The 23,882-nt window shown below is 32.4% G+C and overlaps 1 protein-coding gene across 3 annotated transcripts; it reads left to right on the top strand.

Moving 5' to 3' along the window:
• The first annotated feature begins 20,104 nt into the window (after nt 1-20,104).
• LOC112288142 (GCN5-related N-acetyltransferase 7, chloroplastic) lies at nt 20,105-22,526 on the top strand. Of its 3 annotated transcripts, XM_024532022.3 has the most exons (6): nt 20,105-20,215; nt 20,702-20,910; nt 21,093-21,251; nt 21,374-21,547; nt 21,756-21,876; nt 21,992-22,526. In XM_024532022.3, exons 1-6 carry the CDS (start codon nt 20,203-20,205, stop codon nt 22,141-22,143), a joined length of 828 nt encoding a protein of 275 aa, XP_024387790.1. In that variant the 5' UTR covers nt 20,105-20,202; the 3' UTR covers nt 22,144-22,526. The 3 variants fall into 3 exon arrangements, with proteins under 3 accessions (XP_024387790.1, XP_024387789.1, XP_024387788.1); XM_024532021.2 differs by lacking the exon at nt 20,105-20,215 and having other exon boundaries at nt 20,224-20,910; nt 21,093-21,176; XM_024532020.2 differs by lacking the exon at nt 20,105-20,215 and having other exon boundaries at nt 20,239-20,910.
• The last annotated feature ends 1,356 nt before the right edge of the window (nt 22,527-23,882 follow it).

Genomic DNA, 23,882 nt, shown 5'->3' with positions numbered 1-23,882 from the left:
ATAAAGACTTTATGATTTTTGGATCCTAAACACACATCTATTGTAAAACAAGGTGAGGGATCTGAGGAGAGAATATGACCTTGATTAGGTATTACACATGGTTTCAGCCACATGATCCCTATTGTAGCTGGAAGAACTCGTTTTGTGACACATTATCTTCTTTTGCAATCGTACTCCTCATTTTTGTGATTGCGTTGCTTCCTTGGACAATGCTAAGCAGTATATTTAGCTTCTTCGTAATATAGACTTAAGCCCTCTTGACATCGTCAAATCTTTTCCTGCTCTGTGAGGGGTTTAAAACATACTGTATTAATATGCATTGGCTCTAGCCTTGATGAAAAGGTTTCCAAAAACTTAGAAGGTGTTGCCATGACTTGACTTGTTCCTCTTCAGCCATATCTTTGTTCTTGATGTCTTTCAAATAAACGATTATCACATGTAATAGCTTGAGCAATGAATTATTTTAAAGAATCTATTTTTGACATTGTTAATAATAAATCTTTGACATTATCCTTTAATCCATAGCAAAATTGATTAATAAGGGCTTTATCATTCCAGTCCACATCACAAGCAAGACTTTGGAATTCAGCGGCATATGTGGTGGCTGAACGTGATCCTCGTCGTAATGATACAAGGTTGATCTTTGCTACCCTTTTTCAATCACTTTTTCCAAATGTAGCCGTAAATACTTTCAAAAATGAGTTCAAATCATAGAGTAGTCGTGAATCTTTTTCCATCAAAGGTGCAAACCAAGAGAGAGCACTTCCAGATAGAAGTGCGCCTATGAATCCAACTTGAATAAATCTATCAGGATATTGGAAAGGATGCAACCTTAAGTAGGATTTAACTTATTGCAAAAACCTTCAAAATCTTGATTTTGTTCTGTCAAACTTTTTTGGCATATTAATCCTTGCCTCCCTCGAGCTTGTAAAAGTAAAACTCCTCGAATTTGGTTGCGAGGCTAATCAACTTATTTCCTTAAACTGCACAACTTCTTGGCGTAGACTCTGAACTTCTTCCATAGTAGTAAGAATAGTGCTTCCATGGTTGGTGTTGGTGATGTGTGAAATTTCGGTCCTAAGAGTATTAACAAGCTCATAAAGATCTGCGATAGTTGCAAATCTATTTTCAATTCCACAAAGTGTAGCATCCATGATTTTTCTTTCTATAGACAACTCAAACGAATTCAAAAGTTAAATAAGAGGAGGATTTTTCACAAACTCTAAAAACAAATTCCACAAAGAGGGGTAATCCTCTCTCTTAAAGAAAAAGATCAATATTAGAAAATAAGATTTTTTTGTTTAAAGGTGTATAGTTTACAACCTTCAAAATACAATAATAGAAGTGTGGTAATCCAGATAAGATAGAAATAATATGTTAGCACTCTTGTCAAACTATCAAGGACATGAACTCCAAAGAAAGATAATCTCAATACACTCTTGTGTCACTCGAAAATACTTAGATATCACTCAAAGGTGATAATATATTGAACTAGAAATGCTATTGCCAAAGACTAAAATACATGACGACTCTTGAAACTAGACTGAAAATAAGAAAAGAGTTGACAAGAGTGAAGAAGGCTTCACTCATATCTCTATATATACTATGTAACTAGGGGCTACGTGACGACGTTCTATATGACCTCCAATATGTATTGACTTTGTAAGACACTTGCCTTGACTTATAAGGCAAGTTTTTCTATAAGTGGGCCACATAATTAGCTTAGTCTTCAAGCTAACAACATGTGGAACACATGGCCAACTTATTGACGACGTTTTTAGTCTAAAAAGTCAATTAAAGACACCTATGAAGTCAAAGCAGTATCTATGAAGCTTCTAGAAAGCTTCTATATCAAATATTTCAGAATTAACTTACTTTTATGTACTTTTGCTTACTTCTACTTATTTATATATGTAATTACTAGCTTACATGAGTATATCTGTGACACAAACGCGATGTATCTCGCCATCTATTTGAGGAAGAACATGTCGTTTTTGAAGATCTTCATCTCAATTGCATCGTCTTGAAGGTTGTGACAATCGTAATGTCTTGTCTGGCAGGTGAGCAAACGAAGGCTCTTGAGTTGAATCTTGTGGTTGTTGGTTCTCCATCAACTCAATGTCACAACTACAAAGAAGTTACAAACAAGGATTGAAAGTAGAATGTTATCTTGCTCAGATCTTGTTTCTTTTATAAGGAATGTTTTCATCTTTATTTTGATGGATGTTGTCGATGAAAAGCCTCCACCGCCTTTGCTGCATTTACAAGATTCTTTACTGGCTCTCATGTGCATTCACTAATATCATATCCATGCCAATGGACAAGATATTCGAATTTATTTTGGTACCACCTTGAATCTAAGACTTCTTTTATTGTAAATTCTTCATTATTGTTCACTTTTATTAAAGGATGTGGAACTTGTCTTCTTTTTGGTATGTCCACTATTTTATATGATTCAAGAAGAGACACATGCAATACTAGTTGGATTTTTATTGACTCCGGTAGGTGCAAACGATATACAACTGGATTGATTTGTGCAGAAATAGAAAATGGTCCAAGTCTTTGTTAGTCCAACTTGTCACAAAGATGAGTAGTCTTGATATTGCGACAAAGTAACCATACCTTATCACCCATGTGGAATGGTAGTTGTTCCTTTCGATAGACATCCGCATTTCGATAGCCTTTTGTTGTTCTTAAGCTTCTTTTAACTGTACCTTCATCATTGCATGTAGCTTTGAAAAATGAATTGCCAAATCTTTTGTTGGAGGATTATCAACTTTTGAAAAGTTAAAAGTATCAAGTCATGGATGATAATTATAATTGACAAAGAAAGGTGTTTATTTTATAGAAGAACATATGATGTTATTGTAAGCAAACTCTGCCAATAGCAAAAGAGTTGTTGAATCATCTTGTTGGTAGTTGATGGTACATCTTAAATACTACTCCAAAACTTGATTAACATGCTCTATTTGTCTATTAGTTTGACGATGGAATGCCGAAGATAGTTTTATATCCACTTTAGAATCTTGAAAAGAGTACGCCAAAATCTTGATACAAATTGAGTTCCTCTATCTGATATAATATCTTTAGGTAATCCATAATAGCAATAGATATTGTTAAGAAAGAGCTTAGCTTTTTCTTCACCAGTGATGGATTTTGTACATGGTACAAAATGTGCCATCTTGATAAAATGATCTACTATCATGAATATAAAGTCATAAGAACTTGAGATTGAAAGATCCATGAAGAAATCCATAGAATCAAAAGTCCATGGTTGTTCTCAAATAAGTGATGGCTGAAGAAGTCGATAAGGTCGATGATAAGGAGTTTTCGATCTCGAGCAAACATCATAAGATTGTACAAAATCTTTGATTTCTTTGTATTTTTGTAGCCATCAAAAGTTTCTGAATATTAGTTCCAAAATTTTATTGTACTCAAAATGTCATGCTGCTGGAAAGTCATGACAAGCTTCAAGAATACGTAATCGAGCTTCACGTTCTGGAACATATAGGTGCCCTTCAAAATATAGTAGATTCTTCCTGAATTCAAACTTGGAAGTATCATGAGACTTTAAAGGATTTCCCTTAATATTACAAATAAGAGGATCAAAAGACATACTTGACTGAACTTGCTTAATGAAAGTTCAATCAACAATTAGTGTTGATTTCATTGCTCGAAGATGAAGATGCTCTGACTTCAAGAAAATTATCAATTGTTGATCGAAAATAACATCTCTTTCTTTTGGTGCAAGGTAAGATTGTTTAGAGAGAGCAACTGACGAATCTTATTGGGAGCATCTAACAAACCTTGGTCAATAAGTGATCTTGAATTCGAATCTTGACAAAGACATACTCCAATGGACTTGTCGACGATTCAAAATACGTGCTGACATAAAATATTCAAAGTTCTTGTGATCCATATATACTATGACTAGATTAAAAGCACCTTCTAGATAATGGCACGATTTTTGAAATGAATCCACGATTATAAGAAGTTCTTTGTCATGGATCTCATAATTAATCTTGGCTATTAAAAATTTTCTGGAATAAAAAGCTATTGGATTAAGTTTATCATCTGTTCTTATTTGTGATAATATGGCAGTCAAAGCAAAGTCTAATGCGTTTGTTTCCATAAAAAATGGCTTAAAAAAATCAATGTGATCTAAGATTGGTACAAAAACAAAGATTTTCTTCAAAGCTTCAAATGCTACTTCTGCTTCTTGATTCCATTGAAGTTTGACTTTACAAAGTGGAGCTATAATTTGAGAGAAGTCTATCATGAATATCCGATAATAGTTGGAAAATTCCAAAAAGCATTGGACATCTCTGACCATTTTTGAGATCTTCCAATCCATAATAGTTTGAACTTTCTTAGGATCCATCATAAGTCCATCATTTGAAATGATATATCCTAAGAAGTCCACTTCAGTAGTGTGAAATATACACTTTTCTATCTTGGCATGGAGTCCTGCATCTCTTAATTTTTGTAATACATAATGAACATGAAATTCATGTTCTTCTATGTTTTTAGAATAGATCAAAATGTCGTCTATGTAGTAGACAACAAAATCATCTAAAAACTCCTGAAAGACATCATTCTTTAGATGTTGGAATACTACTGGTACATTTGTAAGTCCAAAAGGCATGATGTTGTATTTAAAATGTCCATATCTTATTCAAAACGTAGTCTTCTATTCATCTTTTTTTTTGATGCGTACTAGATTGTATGTTCTTCGTAGATCTATTTTTGTATAGATCTTAGCTTGATTCAACTGATCAAGGAGTTCAAATATCAAAAATAATAGGTATCTGTTCTTGATGGTGATTTTGTTAAATCCTCGATAATTGACACACATTCGCAATGATTTATCTTTTTTCTTCAAAAATAAAATTGGAGATTCTGCTTAAGATTTGCAATGGCATATAAAGTTGTTGGCCAAATTTTCTTCAATATATTCCTCGAATTCAGCCAACTCATTTGGTGATAAATTATAGATTGGTCCAAACGGCGGTTGTACTCCTTCTTGAAGGTCAATTGAATAGTCATAGGAATGATGTTTCGGAAGAATATTTGCATTCTTCTTTTCAAATACATCTTAAAAATCTTGATATTGGCTTGGAATGCCACTTGAAGTCTTTCCACCAATAGGAATAGGTGTAGCATAAATGACATAAGGTGATCCTTCTTTTGCAGCATGCAAGAAAGCTCTTGCACTTACAAATATAGATTTAATTATACTAGACTTATGACTTTCTACATGATTAACTACTCTCTTAGTTATACTTTTTGAAAAGCCAAGACTACGAGAAGTCTAATCTATTTTAGGGTTATATTTTTCTAGCCATGATAAACCTAAAATGACTAGATTAGAAGGAGATGTAATGATATTAAATATTACGAAGCTACTATAACCATTAGTTATTATTTCTATAGGAAGGATTTTATGAGTAACATCTCTTGAAGACAACAGACGACCATCTATGACTTTTACATGAACAGGTTTACTTTTCTTCACTAAAAATATGCTATCTCTTTTAGCAAATTCTTCCTCTAAGAAACATGCTGAGGCTTCTGAATCTAGCAAGGCAGAGGCTTTGTGATATTTAGGTCCTAGAATAATATTTTTTGTAAAATATAGAGAGAGTTCTGAGGAGAGAATAGGACCTTCATTAGGCTTTGTATAAGGTTCCTACCCCAAGGTCCCTATTGTAGTTGGACAAATTCATTTTTTGACATGCTATCTTCTTTGATCGCCGTATTTCTCATTTTATGGGTGCATCGCTTCTTTGGACAATGTTGAGTAGTGTGCCTAGGTTCTCCACAATATAAGCACAATCCTTCCTAACAACGATGAGTCTTTTTTTGCTCAGTAAGAGGTTTGAAGCGTACCGCATTAATTTGCATATCCTCTACTTCCAAATGTATGTGTTGAAGAAATGTTGGTGTTGCCATTGAATTATAGTAACGTTGAAGTCCACATGTATGGTTCTTAAATCAGAATTCAAAAAGATGATTGTCATACTTCATAGTAAAGTTAACTGCTTGACTCAATATTTGAGAAATAGATAAGTTGAGCATTAATTTTTTTACATTATATTGTAATGTGTAGAGAAATTGGCTAGTAAGTGTAGCATCATCCCACTTGATATCAGTTGCAAGTTGTCAAAATTATCAAGTGTACAACATTATTGATTGATTACCTTATCGTTAAATACGGATCTTGTTGGTTGCAATACAAATTGTATCATATTCTCCATACATGGATCAAAACTCTACCAAAACAACCTCCAAATTATCCAATATTGGATCTTGTTGTTCAAGAAAAGATGAAAACCATGATAATGCTAACCTTGAAAGAAGCATACCAATGAATCTAACTTGTAATTTTCGAGTTGGATAGCTTTGGGGTTGATGTTCAATCACAAGTTGTACTTGATTGATAAATCCTCTAAACTTTGATTTGATACCATCATACTTTTTGGGCAGGGCAATTCTAGGTCTCTAATACTGGAAGGACATTCCACTATAGGAAAAAAGGTATGATTTGGTGCAGATGTTGAAGCAACTCCAATCATTTCTACATCTTCACTTTCTGTCAATCTTGTTGCTTCTCATAGTGGTAAATTGAGTTGATGCATTGCAAGCATTAATACCCTCAATTGCTCTTGTATTTGTGCCATTGTACTCTTCATTTCAACAAGTTCTGCCATGGTAACTCTTAAAAAAGAAAAAAAAAAAAAAGAGGTATAATATCGCTCAAGACAAATAGAAGAGAGGACTTGAGAACAAAGAAAATACTAAGGATAATATTAGTTTAGAAGTGGATAATCTGCAACTTCTAATATGCTTATGTCTTATCAAGAAAAAGGGGTAATCCACTCTTAATCAAGATTAGACAAAGCTCTGATATTGTAAGTATACTCTTGTCAAACTGTCAAGGATTAGAATTTTATAAAGAAAAATAAACTAGTGAGACTTCTCTGAAAGAAAGATGACAACAAAGAAATAGCTCAATATGTATATTAAGAAAGAAACTAGAATGGCTATTGCCAAAAGACAAGAAAATTAGAGATCCTTGAAACTAGATTAGAAGCAAGAAAGGAGTTGACAAGAGTGAAGAAGGCTTCACTCTTGTCTCTATATATCCTATCTAACTAAGGACTATGTGGCGATATTCTATAGGACCTCCAATATGTATTGACTTTGTAGGATACATGCCTTTACTTTCAAGGCAAGTTTTTTTACGTGTGGGCTACATAGTTTGTTTGGTTTTCAAGTTAACAACATGTGTGGCACATGGCCAACTTGTTGACTACGTTTTTAATCCAAAAAGTCAATTAAAGTCACTTATATAGTCAAAGTAGTATCTATGCAGCTTCTAGGAAGCTTATATAACAAATATTATAGAATTAACTTACTTTGATCTACTTTTACTTCCTTCTATCTATTTATACATGTAATTATTAACTTACATGCGTATGTCTATGACACAAAATCTTTGAGATGGAAGATTATTTGTTAAGATAGAGTAATATATATTTTAGAAAATTTAAGTTATTTTTTTAAGATGTATTATTTTAAATGATGGTTCTATGATGGATTCTAATTTAATCAATTATATCTATAGATCTTCTTAATAATGAATATAAAAATTATCTTTTTAAAATTTAAAATATTATTAAGTTTGAATTCAAAGATAATCTATTTTATTTTAAGAAATACTTATATATTTTAAAAAGTGAAGTACAATTATATGCTCTTCATACTTATCACAATTTTTCAACTACAAGAAATTTTGGTTATAAGATTTAATAAAGAAATTATTAGAGGCTTCAAATGCAGAAGGCAATTAAAATATTTATACAATCATGTAATAATAATTTAAGATCAATTTTTTTTGTCATCAATTATCAAAGATATGAATCTCAAAGAAAAAAAATCCTCAACACACTCTTGTATCACTAAAAAGAACTAAAAAGTTACTCAATGATGATATAATATTCAACTAGAATAGCTATTTTTTAAAATAAGAAGATTAGAAAGTCTTGAATTCAGATTAAGAACTAAAAAGGCATTGATAAGAGTGAAGAAGGCTTCACTCTTGCCTCCATATATACTCTCTAACTAAGAGCTATGTGACAATATTCTATAGGACCTCCAATGTGTTGACTTTGCTAGCCACATGTCATAATTTGTAAGACAAGGTATCTATGTATGTGCCACATAATTAGCTTGTTTCACAAGCTACTATGTCGAGTTAACTTGTTCTACAAGCTACTAACACATTGTTAACTTATTGGCCAAGTTTCTAACCTATAAATACATCTAAAGTGAAAATTGTATCTATAAAGCTTGTAAGAAGCTCCTCTCGAAGACTTTATGAAATTAATTTATATTCACCTACTTCTACTTAATCATGTAAGTAACTATTGGAATAAATGTATATATTCATGACATTATTCCACTTTTTAGGGACAAATTCCACAAGGAGAGGTCATCATCTTTCATGGATCTTTATAATTCTTTATCTTGATTTTGATCGATGTCAATGATGAAAAGCCTCAACTTCTTTTGTTGCATTTACAAGATTCTTTGCTAGCTCCTATGTGCATTTATTAATATCATATCCATACTACTAAACAAGATATTCCAACCTATTTTGGTGCCATCTTAAATCTAAGACTTCTTCACCTCGAACTCTTCATTATTATTCACTTCTTTAGCAGGAAGTGGCATTTGACTTCTTCTTGAGATATTCATTGTCTTATATGGCTTAAGAAAAGAAACGTGAAATACATAGTGGATCTTCATAGACTCTGGTAGATGTAATCAATAAGTAACAAGTTTGATTTGTTTACAAATAGGAAAAGGTCTCTGCCTACAATAGTCCAACTTATTATAAGCATGAGTAGTCTTGATATTGCGACAAAGTAATCATACCTTATCATCTAAATTGAATTATGGTTTCTCTTTGTGATAGGCATTTGTGTTGGATTTTTTTTATTTTTGAGTTTCTTTTAATTATGTCTTTATTGTTGCATGTAGCTTTGACAAATGATTTGCTAAAACTTCCATTGCAAGATTATCAATTTTTGAAAAGTCAAAAGTATCAAGTCGTAGATGATAATCATAATTAGCAAAGAAAGGTGTTTATTGAGTAGAAAAATATACGAAATTATTATATGTAAACTTTGCCAATGACAAAAGACTTGTACAATCATCTTGATAAAAGTTGATGGTACACATCAAATATTGCTCTAGAACTTGATTCATCCATTTTATTTGTCCATTAGTTTGAAGATGGAGAGCCAAAGAGAACTTTATATCTACCTTTAGAATCTTGAATAGGGTTCTTTAAAATCTTGATACAAATTGAGTCTCCCTATTTAATATAATATCCTTCGATAATCCATGATAGTCATAGATATTGTCAATAATAAACTTAACTATTTTTTTCACCTGAAATAGATTTTTTTATGGTACAAAATGTGCGATTTTGATAAAGAGATCTACAATTATAAATATAAAGTCATATGATGGAATTTGTTATCTGTTTTTATTTGTGGCAATATTATACCTAAAGCAAAGTTTGATCTATTTGTTTCTATAAAAATTGCCTAAGAAAAGTTAATACAATACAAAGTTGGTGCTGAAGTAAATTCATTCTTGAAAGCAACACATAATATTTTGGCTTCTTTATTCCAGTGAAATTTTTCTTTACAAGTCAAATGTATAAGTGTAGCTGCAACTTGAATTTTTTTTTTGATAAAGATGTGGTAATAATTGGCAAAGCCCAAAAAGTATTACTTATCTCTTATTCTTCTTGAGATTTTTCAATCTATGATAGTTTGGACCTTCTTTAGATCTATCATAAGGCCTTCATTGAAAATGATGTATTCCAAAAAGTCAACTTGAGTAGTATAGAATACACACTTTTTTATCTTCACGTTGTCGTACTGTAAATACTTACAATATGTAAAAATTAGTTAAAACATATTATATGTTAATAAATCTAGATATATGTTAGAGTGGCTAGTAGATTAAATTAAAAGGAGTTGGTATAAGAAAATTTATTTTGTTTCTTGTTTTGATTTTGACACAAATTTTTTTTATATAAGACCTAAATGTTTAGTATGAAGCCTTGGGAGAAGGTGGAAACCTAAGGATGAAAATCTAAACTAGCAGGAGGCTAATTGGAAGGGATGAAAGGAAGGAATGGTCGGATGAAGGCAATGAATGGGGAACTTCATCCCTATTGGTCGAAGGCCATGTCCAATGGACTTCAAGGAGGCTGTCCGAGGCCTTATTAGGGATTAGGGTTCCTCTTTTAAAGGCATTTGGAGATTAAAAGCTAGGATTGTAAAGTTTACGGTTTGGAGTACAATTTGTGTACAAAAATTAGAGGATTTGGAGTTAGGATGAAGAAGTTATAGCCGTTTGAAGTTAAGGTATTAATTTAAGATATACTATTACTCTTTTGAGAATACGAGGAGTTTTACAGCAGCTTTTAAAGATCGGAAGGTGCGAATGAAATGGCGATTTCAAAGCCTCCATCTTTTAAGAAAGAATTATTTCTTTTAGAGTTTATATGAAGGAATTATAAGGAATTGAAGGTGGTGCTTCCAAATCAAAGGCAGTAAGTAAGCGGTTTTGTTTGTAGTAATGATTGGAGCCATAAATTGAGTATTTGGACGAATTTTTGGCTCAAATTTTTTAGAGAATGTAAATTTTTGTGTTAAAAAGCTATACATACAAATTTCGTAGAATTTGAGCTTATATTTTGTGAGATATGAAGAAAATTGCACGTAGATTTATAAAGACAAGGGTTTGAAGCGACTGTTAGTGTTTTCAAGATATTTTAGGATCCACAATGAATTTGCCGTTGAAAATTGTCATAGAAGTTAATAAGAATACACTTGTACCTCTTGTAAAATTTGAGTATGTTTAGACGGTCGGATTAGAAGATATGAGGTGTTGAAGTTTGGAAAAATCTCCACACAAGGATATACAAAGTTTTAGAGGATTTTATCATATTTTGGATGTTGTTGGTTACTTGAGGCTTGTGAGTCCAAAAGGCATGAAATTATAATCAAAATATCCATATCTAATTTGAAAAGCAATCTTCCATTCATCTCCTTCTTTCATGCAGACTAGGTTATTTGCTCTTCATAGATCTATTTTTGTATAGATTTGTGCTTAATTTAGTTGATCAAGTAATTCTGAAATCAAAAGTAGAGGATACATATTTTTAATGGTATTCTTATTAAGTCCTCGATAATCTACACACATTTTTAGAGATCCATCTTTTTTCTTCAAAAATAAGATAGAAGTGCCAACTAGAGATTTTGAATAGTGTGTAAAGTTATTAATCAAGTTTTCATCAATGCACTCTTTGAATAGAGCTAGCTAATTTTATAATAGGCTATAGATTGGTCCAAATGGTGGTTGAATTTCTTCTTAAAGATTGATGGTAAAATTACAAGGACGATACTCTAGAAAAATATCTACATTTTTTTTTTCAAAAACATCTTAGAAATCTTGATATTAGCTAAGAATACTACTTGATATTGTTTCACCATCAGCAGTGGACATGGCATATATAGCAAAAAATAGCCCTTCATTTGCAACATGCATGAAAGCTCTTGCACATATCAATAAGGGTTTGGATGTACTAAACTTATGGATTTTTACTTGCCTAGTAGAACCTTGAGCTAAACTATAGGAGAAATCAAGATTGTGAGAAATCCAGTCTATTTGAGGGTTATATCTTTCTAACCACAATAATCTTAAAATGATTAGATTAGAAAGAGATTTAATCACATTAAATATTACTAAACTACTAAAACTACTAATTGCTACTTCTATAGGAATAGTTTTATGTGTTATATTCTCAAAAGAGAGTGAATGTCCATCTATTACTTCTACATGTACAAGTTTGATTTTTTTAACTTTGTGAGAGATTTAAAATGTATCGTATCAATTTGCATTAGTTTTGGCTTTGATAAATAAGTTTCTAGAAATTTTAGACCTGCCATCATTATTTGATTTGTTCCTCTTCAACAAAATCTTTGTTCTTGACATCTTTCAAATAATTGATTGCTACATGTAATGGCTTGAGTAATAAATTGTTCATAAGATTTTGTCTTTAAAATTGTTAATAAGAGGTCTTTGACATTATCTTTTAACCCATATCAAAATTGACTCATAAGGCTTTATCATTTTAGTCCATGTTACAAGCAAGATATTAAAATTCAATAGCATATATAGTGGCTAATTGTGATCCTTGCCATAAAGATAAGAACTTGGTGTCTACTACTCTTTCTTGATCACTTTCTCCATATGTGGCCGTAAACACTTTGTGGATTGAATTCAAATCATAAAAGAGTTGTAAATCTTTTTCCATTAAAGGTACAAACTAAGAGAGCACTTCCTCATAGAAGTGTGCTTATGAATTCGACTTGAGTAAATCCATCATGGTGTTGGTAAGAATGCAACCTTAAATAGAGCTTGACTTGTTGTAAAAATCTACAAAATTTTGATCTTGTTCGATGATACTAATCCTTGTCCCTGCCATACTTGTAGAAGTAGAATTCCTTGAATTTGGTTGTGAGGTTGATTTACTTGCTTCCTTCAATTGCACAACTTCTTGACATAGACTATGAAATTCTTCGATAAGCATAGGCATAGTACCTCCATAATTCATGTTGGAAATATGTGAGATTTCTACTCTTAGAGTATTGTCAAGTTGATGAAGATCTGCAATGGTTACAAATCTATTTTCACTTCTATTAAGAGTAACATCTATGATTTTTTCTTTCATAAATAATTTAAATAAATTTAAAAATTTTAATTAAAAGAGGATAGTACAAAAAATTTAATAAAAATTTCCATAAAGAGGAATAAACCACTCTCTTTAAGGAAAAGATCAGTGTTTGAAAATAAGATTTTTTGTTTAAAGATGGATAGTCCGCAACCTTCAAAATACATCAATTGAAGTAGGATGATTCATTCACTTCTAAAACAAGATAGAAACAATATGTTAGTAGTTTGATCAATCTATCAAGGACATAAATCTCGAAGAAAGAAAATCATCAATACACTCTTATATCATTGAAAGGAACTAGAAAGTCACTCAAAGATGATATAATATTAAACTAGAATGGCTATTGCCAAAAACAAGAAGATTAGAAAGTCTTCAAATAAGACTAAGAACTAAAAAGACATTGACAACAGTGAAAAAGGCTCCATTCTTACCTCCATATATACTCTCTAACTAGGAGCTACATGGTGATATTCTATAGGACTTTCAATATGTATTGACTTTGCTAGCCACATTTCTTAACTTGTAAGGCAAGTTATCTATGTATGTGCCACATAGTTATCTTGTTTTATAAGCTACTATACAAAGTTAAATTGTTCTACAAGCTACCAACACATAGTTAACTTAATGGTCAAGTTTCTAACCTATAAACATGTCTAAAGTGAAAATTGTGTCTATGAAGCTTGTAGGAAGTTCCTCTAGCAAACTTTATGAAATTAATTTATATTTACCTACTTCTATCTAATCATATAAGTAACTATTGGAATAAATGTATATGTTCATTGTCATGATGTAACATGATTAATAGGTGAAAGAATGTGGAGATTATTATAATTTAGGAGATCTTAGTTCAAAGTATTAGAACAAATTATCTTAGAAATATAATTAATAGACAAAGGGGTAGAAACATTAAAAGGTATCAATGCTACCTTTTAAAAAGGTGACTTCTACTTACTTTGTAGCACCATAAGTAAGGCAAATCAAAGTAGATTGGAAAAATAAATGATATAAGCATCTTTAGAAGGAAGTTAAGAGTAAATTCTAGAAAAAAATTACTTAAAAAAACTAGATATTGATACGTGCAGAGGGCTAGTTATGAACCAGGGTCGAAATCAAACCCTGGGGCACAAAACCGAGTCTCGACGACGACTCCAAGGTTCTTTTGCAGAGCGAAGAGTAGAGTTTGATAGCAAATTGAATAAGGTTTCTATGTACATTGATTTTGGGTGATTTAGAGTTGTTATGACTTTATAATAGCTTTGCAAAGTCAAGATTAGTTTTAGTTGATTTCAAGAATTTTGTAATAGATCTATAGGTGAAATTTTGTGGATTTATGGTTATAGTTGTATTCAATATGTATTGTGAATTTGAGCTCGATCTAATGGTTGAATTGAGGAATATTGAGGTTTAAGTGGGTCAAGATCTCAGAAAGTAGAATTTTAGGTCTAGTAGGAATTTTTAAGATTTCTTGCAATCTACTAGTTGGATTGGAGTGAAACTTATGTGAGAGGATATTAGACTTGATTTTCTATGTGTATGAGAATTTTAAGATCAATCGAATGTTGCAAAGGAGAGATATCAGCTCTAGAAGATTGGCATCAAGATTGGAGAAGGAGGTCGGCCAATATCCGAACACATTTTTGAGGTTATCGTCAATTTGGTAACTCTGATCCTTTTCAATTTTTTTGTGCTTGTTTTTAACTTATGTTTTTAAAAGTGTGCTGAATTTGACTTAAGATCAACTGTTTATTCATTAGTTATTGAGGTTTAAATATGTTGTAGGAATTACTAGGGTTTGGTTTAGGGTTTGGTTTAGGGTTTAGGCTTTGGATTAGGATTTGATTTAGGATTTAGGGTTTGTTTTAGAATTTGGTTAGGATTTGATTTAGGATTTGATTAGGATTTGGTTTAAGATTTGGTTGGGGTTTGATTTAAGGTTTGTTTAGGATTTGATTTAGGGTTTAGGATTTTATTAGGATTTAAGATTCAATTAATTTTGGCCTAAAGTTTGAATGAAGTTCAAAAGGATTTTAACTAGAATTAAATTAAGATTGAATTGACATGTATTTGAATGATATTTGTGATCCTTCTAATATTTCTTTAAGAATTCTTATTGTTTGTTTGAAATTTCTTTGAGTTTTTTTTGAATTTGTTTAAGCTTGCTTAGCATTATTATGGTCTAATTAAAGTATTGTTATTATTCTATTCGAATTAGGATTTGTTATTATAATTTCCATTCTTCCTTCCACAGCTAGGTGCCTAGAACATTCTCAAGCAAGACTTCACGTATTACGATACCGTGACATCAACTTCATGGACTTATTTAGCTATTACTTATATTAAAATAACTATAGTCTTTTGTTTCTATAGATTTTATTACAAATCTTTTAATTTAAAGCTCATATAATATTATATTTGTGATTATAGATTTTTTCACCAATATGGTATATTTTATACCATATAAGATATCTATTACATATATTAAAATAATTAAATTTTTTTTTGATAATATTTATTGCTAATAAAAATTAATAAAGAATTTTTATATTTGATCAAAAAACTCAATTTATATCTAAATGTTAATTTTTTTTTAAGATATTAAAGATCAATATAAAAAAATCTTTGGTATTTCATTGTCAACTTGATAGAGAAACAAAATAGATGAATTAAGTTTTAGAAAAATATTTATATTATATCATCAAATACTACTAAGATGATTAAACAACTCTTTTGTTATTGGCAAAGTTTTTCTATAATAATATAATATATTTTTTTATTCAACAAACATATTTTTTTTTATTAATTATAGTTATCATCTATGACTTGATATTTTTGACTTCTCAAAAGTTTATAATCATGTGACAAAAGATTTGACAAATAATTTATTAAAGCTATATGCAACATTAAAAATACAATTAGAAAAAGCTTAAGAATGACAAAAGATCAATATAGATGCCTATTGGAAGGAACAACCTCAATTCTTTGTTAACAATAATGTATGGTTATTTTATTGTAATATCAAGATTAATTACCTTTTTAATAAGTTGGATTAGTATAGATTTTTATTATTTTTTATTTATGAACAAATTAATCTATTTGCTTATTAATTGTACATATTAAAAGCTATAAAGATTTATTTTATATTTTATGTATCTCTTCTTAAGCAATACAAGATAATAGACATATTAAAAAGATGACAAATTCGACATCTTTCAATAAAAGTGGACAATAATGAAGAGTTTGAGGCTAAAGAAGTTTTAGACTCAAGGTGGTGCTAAAATAGGTTGAAATATCTTGTATATTGGTACATATATGATATTAGTGTCTGCATATGGAAGCCAATCAAGAATCTTTCAAATGCAACAAAGAAAGTTGATGTTTTTTATTAATGACATCCATCAAAACTAAAATAGAAAATCAAGAAATTCTTTGCTATAAAATAAGTAAGGTTCAATAAAGATTAAATTTTAATTTTTATATTTATACGAGGTTTCCATATAATTTTGGTATTAAAGAAATTAAAAATTAATAATTAAAAAATTTAACTTAAAATATATCATTTGTTGGATTATTAAACAATGCATTAAAATTGTCACAACCTTTAAGATTATATAATAGAGATAAAGACCTTTAAGAATAATAAGTTTTTTTAAAAATAAATAGTGACATAAAATAAGTTTGATATTGCAACTTTAGAAGAAACTCTCAATATTTGGTAATATTATTGGAATTAGAAACCATTTTTAATGATATTTTATATATTTTATTTGAAAAAATTTATGAAGGCCTCAACAATGATCAAATATCTATATAGTCTTCATGCATTGATATAAGACTCTATCAATGATTGAGAGGACCTATCAACTATCTTCAAATAAAACAAAGATCAAAATATGAGGTAAATATAATTTGTTGTATTTTGGACTTCTTTAATATATAATTATTACTTCTTGTGGAACTTGTCTCTAAAAGAAGATATAATATCATAATTATATATATTTATTCTAATAATTATCTAAATGATATGAATAAATAGAAATAAATATAAATAAATAAATCTCATAATATCTTATAGATAATATTTTTGCCATTATATATATGTACATGTGATTGATAGGTTGAAAACTTAGCTAATAAGTTGACTATGTATTGTACATGTTGGTTATTTATTGTACAAGTTGGACATATGGCATATATACAAGAAACTTGTCTTATAAATTAGACATGTATTCTTCGACTTAAACATAAGTTGAAGGCCCTATAAAAGATTGATACATAACTCCTACTTAGATAGTATATATAGAAGCAAGAGTGAGGCTTTCTTCACTCTTGTCAATACTTTTCTTATTCTTAGTCTTGTTTCAAGAGTCTCTAATCTTTTTTTCTTTAACAATAATCATTCTAATATGATACTATATTACTTTTGAATAAATATCTAAACTTTTTGAATGACATAAAAATATATTGATATTTTAATTGTTTATGATTTATGTCCTTAAAATTTTAATTATTATAGAAACCTCAATTTCATCAATTTTGATTTTTATCAGGTATTAATTATAACCTTATATAATCATGAATAATTAAAAGTAATTCTTAAATATATTCTATAAAATTTGGGTATATTTTATTAAAATCTTAATCAAAGAATGAATTTAGATCATAAAAGAATTGTGACTTTTTTTCCCATCAAAGATGCAAACCAAGAAAAAACACTCATAGATAAAATTTTACATATGAATCTAACTTGAGTAAATCTATCATAATATTGGAAAAGATGCAACCATAGATAATGCTTCACTTTTGGTAAAAATCTTCAATACTTTGATCTTATTCCATCAATTTTTTTTGATATACTTAATCTTACATCATTCATATTTGTATTAGTAAGACTTCTTGAATTTAGTTATAAACTTGATTTACTTGTTTCTTTTAATCACACAACTTCTTAGCTTAGACTTTAAAATTTATTGTTGATTTCTTCCATAGGTGTCAAAATACTACTTCTATTAGTTGGTATTAAAAATACTTGAGATTTCTATTTTAAAAGCATTGTCTAGTTTGTGAAGATTACTAATAATTGCAAATTTATTCTCACTTCCAAGAATAGAATATATAATTTTTTTTCTTAAGCAATTCAAAAAATCTACAAGTCATATTAGAAGAGAAAAATCTATAGTATCTACTAAGAAATAGAAATTTCTATGAAAAAGAATAGTCTACTCTCTTTTAAAAAAAAAATCAGTATTAGAAAACTAAAAAAATAAGTTTAAAGGTTGATAGTTTACAACCTTTAAAATACAACAATAAAAGTAAAATAATTCATTCATTGCTAAAACAAAATAAGAGCAATAAATTAATACATTTGTTAAACTATCAAGGAGATGAATGTTAACAAATAAAATCATCAATATAATCTTGTGATACTTAAAAAGAGTAGATATTTATCCAAAGATAATAATATATTAGAACTAGAATGACTATTGTTAAAGATAAGAAGACTAAAGACTCTTGAAATAAGATTCAAAATAAGAAGGATGTTGATAAGAATGAAGAAGGCTTAGTTCTTGGCTCCATGTATATGTCATGGACATACATATTTAATTTTATAGTTACTTAAATAATATGAATAGATAAATATAGGTAAAAGTAGATTAATTTGATAATATCTTATAGAGAAGCTTTTTAGAAGCTTCATATATACAGTGTCATATTACGTGAAATCTGCTTGAGAATACATTAGACACCTAGCTATGAAAGAAAAAAAATGGAATTTACGACAAGATGACTTTAAAAACTTTAATAGAATCTTTTAAAATTTCTAATTAAATTATAACAATATTAATTAATTTTTAATTAAATCCTTCTTTTCTCTTTTTCTAAAAATGTAGATTTATAAAACTTAAGCAACCAAATTAGTTAGATAAAACATCACCAATTTTAATTTTCTTCACAAAAAATCTTTGAAAAATAAAGTAAATGCTTAATTAAGGCATTATAATTTTTTTTTTATAAGAGCCGGTATTTGTTTTAAATGGTTATTTATTAAAGAAAATAGAAACAAAAGTTATAAAGTTGTAATATATTTAAGTGATTTGCCTTTTAATTGTAATTTTGAAGTATTATTAATGTTGAGATTTTTTATTTAAATTTATTTCCAAAAAAAACTTTTTACATGAAAGAGAATTATAAAAAGTAAATAAGGTGTAGAAATATTAAAGTAATGTAAAAACAATTCAACATTGGTATATTAGAATACAAAATAATCTAAAGTTATGGGTGTAACATGATTCAAGAAAGCAGATTAAAAAGAGAATTCTTGACTTTGTGCTGGTTTCTATATCCATTCACACTAACTTAAGAATCAAGATCATGTACAGAAGATACTCTGCAGCTACCTGAGGCTCAAAGGAAACTTTCCAAAACGAAATTTCTCTATCAAGAATCTTCCATGTTATCTTCAAGGAAGAGACCAAATACTAGTAATAACAGTCTTTATATATATATATATATATATATATACATTTGTATGCAAAAGGAATAAGTTTAAAATAGAAATTCACGAAATATATCTAAAGACCAATTTATTAAGATGGTTGTTATTTTGCGGAAGACATTGCAACGGGACCCATAGATGAAAATGAAGTGTCATCCATATGATGAAGGAATTAATTCATCCATTTCAGGGTGAAGGGCATCGACGAGAGGAGGCGAGGCTGCGCAGCTCACGAGCGATGGCGGATTCAAGCAAAAGAGAAAGCGCGATTTGCTCATCGTCAATCGAGGAAGGAACTGACTGCGAAAGCGAACGGGAAGAAGCAAAAAAAGAAAAAAACACAAGCGAGACGAGGCAGTGGAGCTCTAGCTGGGTGATGAATTCCTCGGTGATTGACACTTGCGCGGTGTCGCTGTTGGAAAAAGCAGCAATTGCATGCGTTTTTCCAAGACAGGCAAAGTTGGGGATTGGCTAGAGGACCCAGGATGATGAGAAACTCTGACACGGGCGCGTCGCTGAGGATGACGACGCTGGAGTAGGGCGAGAAGCTACGATGGAAAAGCGGAAAAAGTGCAGCGGGTAATGGCTTTTCCCCACCACTTTTCCCGTGCCAAGCTCAGGAAATTCTTGCACTGCGATTGGTACCTGAAAGCTGGGGGTGGTCCCGACGCCATGACTTGTGGATAAGTTGTTCCGTGCTTCACACGTTTTGAAAGAGTTACCAATTTACAAATATTTGTCTCCTATCTCTCCTCGTCGTCGTCATTATCCATCTCCGGATGCGGACCTTTTCCTTTGCCTGCTTTTATAGGTGGCTGGTGAGGTGGTGAGTGTTGATTTGTTGTGTGCTTTGTTGAGACGCTCTTTTTAGTTTTTGTGGGTTGGAATGGATTGCGGAGGTGAGCCTTCTGGCGGGGCTAAACTAAATCTTGTTGTGGGGGTGAATGAGTGACTGATTGCATTTGAGCTGCGACCTTTCGATGTGAGGTTTTTCGGAGAGTGGAGTCGTGTTGTGAGGGGTGACTGAATGTGTTTTTAGTTGCGATTGGGTTTAGTGGGACGACCTGAGGAAGTGACTTCGATCTCCCACTTGGGAGACTCCGAAACTGCACTCTGACATTCTGCAGCTCAAATGTGCAACTGACAGTTCGTTCCTTGCAGTTAAGGTGTGGGGTTTGTGTGCACAATGTCGCTTCCTAATTTGTTACCAAGTTGTAAACTAGATCGCGCAACTGTTGACTGCACATGTTCTGCCTTAGTCTGTGTTCCAGATGGAGGATTGAAGTCACTTCCTTTAGTTAGAATTCCTTCTCGCAGAGTGTCGTGGAGATGTTCCCAGCGTAAGAGAGCACTAGGGCAATGTCTAAGGATTTCTGCGTGTGCAGCTCCTCCCTGCGAGAGATTAGGTGTTTCATCAACACCTGCAGAGAAAGTCAGATTTACAGGGCTGGATTTTAATCCCAGCGCTCTGCAATCTTTTGAGGGATTGGTGTTTCAAGAAGCACGGTCTCTAGAACTCATACACGCAGCGGCCTACTTGCGGGCACTTTCTTTCCACACATATCCGGAAGGACGCAGCGAAGAATCCTTGAAGGTTTGTCACTCTTTTGTGACGATGCTCTCAGATTTCTTAGAATTCTGATGCTGTTCCTGAAATTGCTCTGTAGGGTTGTGGACAAAAGTCATTTCAACTTTTCATGCTCCAGATTACTTCGTGCTACAGAAACATTAACTTATTTTGTACTGACCTACAAGCTTTGGAATGTGGTTTTGCAGTTGCATCGCAAGATGAAGACAGATGATGAGTTCAGATACCTCAAATCAAAAGTTGGAGGTCTTCAGCAAGGCTACAAGCGCATTGTATGTATTTTGGCTCTGTATCCGCTCTCAAGCCTGGCTGATTCCTCAGTTGTCGAACTCCACCCTGCCTTGAAGGTTGGACTCACGTTTATTTCTCTCCGCATCGACTGATGCATTTGGTCATAGTTTTTTGGCCATCTAGATGACAAGTGAGAGCTTGATATCGTGATGCTAAGATCATTTGGTTTCCTGAACAGGTTATATTGGCAAATGGAAAGGAGTATGTACTTGCTGGGTCTCTTGATTTGAATCAAGGCATAGTTTTGCCGGGGGAAACCGTAAGGAAAAAAACTCAGGTGGTCAGTTTTAATTCATTTCTTGCTAAAAGGTCGTCACCTCTCACTTTTCCAGCGCCCCCAATTAAAATACAGGTAATATCCTGCTCCTCCTTGGCTTCTATTCTTGTAAAGCTTCGTTTTACCACTTTGGTTGTTACACTTGTAGTGTGCAAATGAGCTTCTACATTGTTCCGGAACAGCTCTGCTGACTCGGCTTGCTTGGGTTTTCTGTGCACTTCACGTTGCGTGTCTTTGGCTTCCAGCGATTTTATTAAGTGTGGGGGATTCACTTCAAATGCAGAGTCCTGCTCCAGAGCGTGGTAGAGGTTACATTTCAAATGTATGTGTGGCGCCTTCGCTGCGTCAGAGAGGCGTCGGTAAAGCTCTCCTGCAACAGGCGCAAAATGTTGCTCATTCGTGGGGTTTGCACGACTGAACCTTTCACTCATTGTTGAGTAAGTCTTGCTTTTTCCTGGCCTTAGGGCACTCGCATGTCCACCTCATGACTAACCAAGTTTTGCTGGATTTATGTTTCAGGTATAAATAGTTTGTATGTACATGTTGTGCCCACAAACGAGGCTGCAGTCAAGCTTTACAACAAAGGCGGTTTCACCTTCGAGAAGGAAGACGTTTCAGTGACTAGTCGACCAGGCCAGCCAATGCGTTTATTATTGGTCAAGACCATTTAATCCTCTATCACCCTGAAGGCGAAGCAATTTTTTTATTGAGACTTCACAAAGTTGATCTTCAATCTGTAGTATTACACGTTTAAACTGGGATCATACATTATGGTCTCTCATTGCTAGAATGTACAGTAACAGGTTTGTACAATCGAAAAATTCTTGTACTCCTAAACTTTCTCAGTAGATTCTCACCGATAATAGCCGCCTGTAGACTAGAATATTCAATTGTAGACTACGTATTTTAGTAGCTGCTTCTCGTCCTCCTTAGAGTGACAATTGTCAACTGCATAGCTACTCGCTCTTAGGACCCAGCTCTACTCATCTGAGTGAGCTTGTGGTTTACATCTGTATCCTGTTGCGAAATCATAACATGATACATGTTGTTGGAATCCTGCGTCAGATTTTTTTTGTAAATTGCAGTTTTCCTCTCTCAACTCTCCTTTTCCAACACTGTTCATGATTGGGTCCGACCTGTACAAATGTACTCTGCTTGTCATTAAGACAGCTGCCAATTAATAGCATGGACCTGATCTGTCCATGTGGCAACGTGCGGACAATTATCTTGTTTCAACATGTGAAGAACCATTAAACTTGTGAATGAAATGTTGTTCGGCAGGGTTATTCGTTAGCCTGTGGAATCGGGCTAAAGAATACAGCTGGACTTTTGGCGGTGAACATGCATGCCGAACCAGTATAAGAGATACCCTATCTCTGCTGGAAGTTCTAATGCTAATTGACTAGTTGTGTGGATAGTGTGTGCCAGATTTGCCGTCGCATCTCAAGGTTCCATATGTCAAGAAATCTACCCACTACAATACTGTCTGATACTGACTGGTCAAAGCTATCCGTGAATAACTTCTGTTCCTTATTTACATTGCCATGGTCATTCAAGTAAATAGTGGATGGGGTATAAATGCTATTGATTCACAGACAATACCTGTCTACCATGTATGAAACCGCACCTGGACAGAATTTTGCATTATTTCTCCGCCTACGCCATAGCCTCTCGGAAAGGGAACCATTGCATTGGCTTTCGTCCCGAATGACACCATGGCCACATGATCTACCAGGTTCGTATTGAGACTGCCTGCGGCTGTGGTGACGTCCGGGAGCTTCTGGCTGGTCACAAGTGTTGAAAGCACGACGCCGAAGCCGCAAACATCGACAACCAGAAGTGCAGAATTCGTATTGTGGGTCGCAGCGATCATGCAGCCAGTGTAATCCTCGTGAGCCCCCAGCTCCGCATCTCACGCGTTCCGATCAACCAACCAACCAACCAACGAATTGCAAGATGCGGAGAGCTAGCGAAACGGGAGAGTCCCATTGGGCATGTGCTTTTTCATGAGAAGGCGCTAATCTACTCACACGTAGTGTCGTGATTTTCGCCGTTGATGTCCAACAACCTCCGTTTCTGACCAAAGTGTTAGCTCGTTTTGAGAGCCAGCTTGCGGCCCCTGGATCGCTATGGTTGCAGCATGTGGAAATGTGACTTTTTACGTCGTCCGAATGGGGTTGGTTGAAATGATACTCGATATGCTCGACTTGGTTTTGGTGGCGCTCGAGTTGACAAACATCGACACCGCAATGACTCTGGGCTCATGTATTCAGCGCGCGCATCGTCCGGCTCCTTTCAGATGCCACAGAAAGCCTCGCCAGAATCGTGGAATTGAAGCCTAAAGAGCAGCACCTTGTACAGAAATGGATTGGCTTATTTCGAATATATATATATATATATATATATATAT

The sequence above is a fragment of the Physcomitrium patens genome, chromosome 11 (genome assembly GCF_059467195.1).
Source record: "Physcomitrium patens ecotype Gransden chromosome 11, ASM5946719v1, whole genome shotgun sequence".
NCBI classification, from domain to species: domain Eukaryota; kingdom Viridiplantae; phylum Streptophyta; class Bryopsida; order Funariales; family Funariaceae; genus Physcomitrium; species Physcomitrium patens.
The sequence above is the reverse complement of the archived record's forward strand: the minus strand, read 5'-3'. Positions and strand labels throughout refer to the sequence as shown.